This window comes from Mesoplodon mirus, assembly GCF_964341445.2.
Source record: "Mesoplodon mirus genome assembly, chromosome: 7".
NCBI lineage: Eukaryota > Metazoa > Chordata > Mammalia > Artiodactyla > Ziphiidae > Mesoplodon > Mesoplodon mirus.
In genome coordinates, this window is record NC_138983.1 from 120,060,227 (window position 1) to 120,065,045 (window position 4,819).

The 4,819-nt window shown below is 42.6% G+C and overlaps 1 protein-coding gene across 1 annotated transcript; it reads left to right on the plus strand.

Annotated features, from left to right (window-relative positions):
• Nucleotides 1–2,369: 2,369 nt before the first annotated feature.
• On the plus strand, nucleotides 2,370–2,897 carry LOC309808948 (double homeobox protein A-like; the record flags this gene model as incomplete). Its single annotated transcript, XM_082629505.1, has 1 exon — nucleotides 2,370–2,897. The coding sequence occupies one exon, from the start codon at nucleotides 2,370–2,372 to the stop codon at nucleotides 2,895–2,897; it is 528 nt and encodes a 175-aa protein (XP_082485631.1).
• Between the last annotated feature and the right edge of the window lie 1,922 nt (nucleotides 2,898–4,819).

Consider the following 4,819-nt stretch of genomic DNA (forward strand, 5'->3'; position numbering starts at 1 on the left):
CCAGGAGAAGCCATGCCTAGTGTCCAAGAAAAAGTAGTGACCCACACCAGGTAGGTGAATTTTTATTGACTTGGCAGTAGAGGTGGGGAGTAAGAAGTGATTACTAAAACTCTGTAGGGATCCATCAGTCCTAGAAGAATGAATTGGAGCTCCTACTGGCAGAGTATTTGAACAGAATCAGTCAAAACGGATGTAGATTCTAGAATAGCTCCGAATATGTTCCAATACTTAAGCTTGCCCAGAGAAAAGTTTAATACAATGGAGAAAAGACAGTCTCTTCAATACTTATTGAAGAGTGCCGGGAAAAGTAACAGCTACATGTAAAACAATGAGATTAAAACATTTCCTGATACCATATACAAAAATAAACTCAAAGTGGAGTAAAGACCTAAATGTAAGACCCGAAACCATAAATCTCCTAGAAGAGAACATATGCAGAACACTCTTTGATATAAGTCATAGCAATACTTTTTTGTATCTGTCTTCTAAGGCAAAAGAAATAAGAGCAAAAATAAACAAATGGGACCTGAATAAACTTAAAAGCTTTTGCACAACAGAAGAAACCATTGACAAAATGAAAAATCAACCTATGGAATGGGAGAAAATGTTTGCAAATGATATGACTGACAAGGGGTTAATATCCAAAATACATAAACCGTTCATACAACTCAGTACCAAAAACACAAAGAACCCAATCAAAAAATGGGCAGAAGACATGAACAGACATTTTTCCAAAGAAGACATACAGGCACATGAAAAAATGCTCAGCATCTCTAATTATTAAAGAAATGCAAATCGACATGATTTTTAGAATCTTTGGTGGACTTTGAGTCAACTTTAGGTGGGCTAACAAGGAAAGTTTAGACCAATAATCCTTAATCTTAATTCCCAACTCTCACCTCGAACTACATGGAAATCTATTAAAATTTAACACCAAACGGCTTTTTATAATTTGCTTTTGGTTAAGATGTGTTAGGAAAAATTTGTGTTTTATACCAGAAAATTTTATAAATATCTTCTAATAAAGGCATCTCAAATTTAGACTATAAATACTTCTTTTAGAGATGGCTGTGTCGCTTTTGGGACAAATCATTTTTAAAAGGCTTGTATATAATGAGTATATTGCTCTGACTCAACTGCTTGTTGTATGAACACAACACGATGTAGTTTTACTTTTACTGCCTTCAACCAAACTCAACCAAATCTGATTTTTGCATTCCTTAGTGACATCCTAGGCAGATTTCAAAACTTTCCTGGTTATTTTCTATTGCTAAAACTTAGTCCGACTGAAACTGAAACTTGATTTGCATATCATTTCTTCTCCTCCCATTAGCATGGTTTTGACCCAGACCCTTGTGGAGTCCAGAGAGGAAGGGAATGCAGGAAGCAGTGAACTGCTTTCCCTTTACCTCCCTTTAAGGTCTAGTCTCTCCGGTATGTTGGCAAGAAGGAGCTAGAGAGAGATGACTCCTATTTAACCAGTTCTTGTGGTTCCTCTCCCCATTAGTTGCTGTGTGCTTTTCAAAGAGCCCTGTGGGAGCTCTCGCTGGTGCTCCTGGGCCCCCGTCCAATGCACTTCCTGACTCAGGAGATCTAACTCTGGTTCTACCTCCTCCACCCTCTTCCCAGCTTCCACCTTCAGAGGATGGAGCCACAGCACCATGGCAACCCATCACCCAGGCCCCTCTTGGTCGGAAGCTCTCGCAAGTGATGCAAGCCCAGCTACCTTCCACTGCATCCTCTAGGCCCACGGGGGACACAGGTATCCTCACCATGGTCACACCTCTCTCAGTCTCACCATCTCCTGATCCTACTTCCCCTGCCCAGATGAGATGAGGCGGATAAGCAAATCATCCAGTTGGAGATCAAGATGCCTATCTCTCCTTTCCCAGTTTCTACAAGTAATTTTCTTGGAGCCTCCCTGTCACTGGGGTTGGGGAGGGGCAGTGGCGTATAACTCACTCCTCACCCAGGAGACAGGCAAGAATTAACTTCTCCATACAAATACTGCAGGTCGATGGCTTTTTTTCTCTACTCCTTCTTCTCTCTCCCCTTAGTTTCCTTGTATAGACTTGGTGGAGGCGGGGGTAGTGGCTGGTGGTAGAAGGGACTATTCATTATTTCTTAATAAACCTGCAGCAGGTGCTTCCAGGGACCTCCCTGAGTTGGTGGCCATCTCCACAATGACAGGTAGTTCCTGCCTGATGTTTTCAGCTATGGGCTCTAGTGCCCATTCTGGTGTATCAAGAGAACGATCCCTTGACATCCTTTAGCAGGCTTCAACAGAAAAATTCACAATTTTTTTCTTTAAAAAAAATAGGCACAGATCTCTCTTTTGGTGGAACCAGGCTTCGGAGCTCCCTTCCAAGATGGCCGAAGGCAATTCTCCATACAAGGCTGTGGCAACAAAGTGTAGACGCAGCCGCACCAAATTCACAGAAGAGCAATTGAAAATCCTCATCAATGCATTCAACAAAAAACCTTACCGGGGTTATGCCTTCAAACAAAGACTTGCTTTGGAAGTCAACACTGAAGAGTCTAGGATCCAGATATGGTTTCAGAATCGAAGAGCTAGGCACAGGTTCCCGAAAAGACCTGAGAAGAACTTAGACTTAAGACAAGACCGAGCTTACCCTGAAGAGAACATTCAAGGTGTGAGAGACAGACGATGTCGTACCAGCTACACTTCTTCCCAATTACAAACTCTCATGAATGCATTCATGGAAAACCCTTATCCTGGGATTGATTCCAGACAGCAACTTGCTGAAGATATTGGGGTTCCAGAGTCAAGAGTCCAGATTTGGTTTCAAAACCGAAGATCTAGACTCTGTATCCGGAAAAAAAGAGAACCCGAAGAAGCTTCAGCCCAAAGACAAAACCAGGGACAAGATCTCTGAGATGGGTTTACAGAATGGCACTCCCTAGTGACTGTTTTATTTCCCTGGAGCCAGAACAAGGTGAACAGAGAGACAAATTCAGTGTATTTGATGTCATCAGCCTGGACTCCAGATCAGTTCTCTTCCTGGCAACATAACCTTCCAAACATACCTTCACCTTCTTCTTCATCTTCTGGAGACGGTAAACAGGACTTCAGGACTCAGAGGCAGATGATACAAAGTACCACACAGCCCTAGTGACTGAATCTAGATTCAGAGTTCAACAGATCTCGAGGACAATGAAAATAAACTTATGAATACCATTTTTATGGTCATACAAATAAATGACCGATTCAAGTAAAAATCATCAAAACATATGTGGTGTTGTGACTTTGATCAACTGTGCTGATGTACTGAAGCCTCCATAAAAACCCAGAAGGATGGGGTTCAGAGCTTCTGGGTTAGTGAACGCATGGCGGAGAGGAAAGCGATGTACTTGAAGAGGGCAGGGAAGCTCAGAGCCCCTTCTCACATACCTCGCCCTATGTAACCAACTGGCTGTTGACTCATATCCTTTAATATCTTTTGTAATAAATCTGTAATCTAGTGAGTTTCCTGAGTTCTGTGAGCCACTGTAGCAAATTAATCAGACCCAGGGAGAGGGGTTCATGGGAAACTCTGATTTATAGCCTGGTGGTCAGAAGTACAGGTAACAACCTGAACTTGAGATTGGCATCTGAAGTCGGAGGAGGAGTTGTAACGGAGCAGGAGCTTATGGTGATTTTCCAGGACAGATCCCCCTACCCCCATATCCTCTGCCTGCTGTTTGTCTGTAGAAAAACTTTAGCTGAAGAATAAATTTAATCAGAGAAATAAGAAAAATGCAGAAATGAAGGAAAACAGTCAAACAAGATGAAATAATAGTTCAGCTATTAAACAAAGTCAAGGATCTTTAGTTCCTTCTCAAGGCTATAGATCATAATTCTGAGCCATATCCTTTAAGCTGTTTTGTAGATACTGAAACCCCACCAGAAGCACAAAGTTAACTGCATGATAACCAGACTGTAGCCACAACATAAGAGCTAAGCCCATGTGCCACAAGTACTGAGCCTGCACTCTAGAGCCCACGAGCCACAACTACTGAGACTGCATGCTGTAACTACTGAAGCCTGCACACCTAGAGCCTATGCTCCACAAGAGAAGCCAGCGCAATGAGAAGCCCACGCACCACTACGAAGAGTGGCCCCCCCGCTCACTGCAACTAGAGAAAGCCCATGCGCAGCACTGAAGACCCAATGCAGCGAAAAATAAAAATAAATAATTTATTTAGAAAAATGTTTTTTTTTTAAAAAGAAATATGATCTAGGAACTTTCCCATGTCTCCTTACAATATTACCCTATAGTTTCTGCCATATGGAAGCTTATGGCCCTCAAATGGATATTCCTCCAGCACTGACCCTCCTCTGAACTGAATCGATGTGCTCTGAAAATCTCCCCAAGGCTGGGAGAAGCTGGATAGTCAGTGGTTCAGCAACCCACATTCCTGCACCATCTTGTCACAGTTGTTGGACCAATGGCAGAGACATCATCACTCCAGACCTCAACAGTCTCATCTGTAATAATGCGATGGGCGGGAGAGGCTGTGAGAATTAGAGGGTGTAATACAAAGAACTGAGAAGGGTGCCCAGCAAAAAGTGATTGGATATGTTCATTATTATCTTTATCTTGAGAGTTGCCGTCCCACAGGCAGATTCAGGGGTTTCCCAGCAGATGAGGTGGAGGGGACTCTTCACATTCACCTTAACCCTGAAGTATCTAAAACTGATGTTAGCCTCTAACTCACAGCCCCAGTTTCTCTTCCATGAGCCTCCTCTCCTACTTGCACTGCTTATTCTCCAAATAGATGCCTTTTTAAGCTTAAACAGATTATAAACCTTTCAATG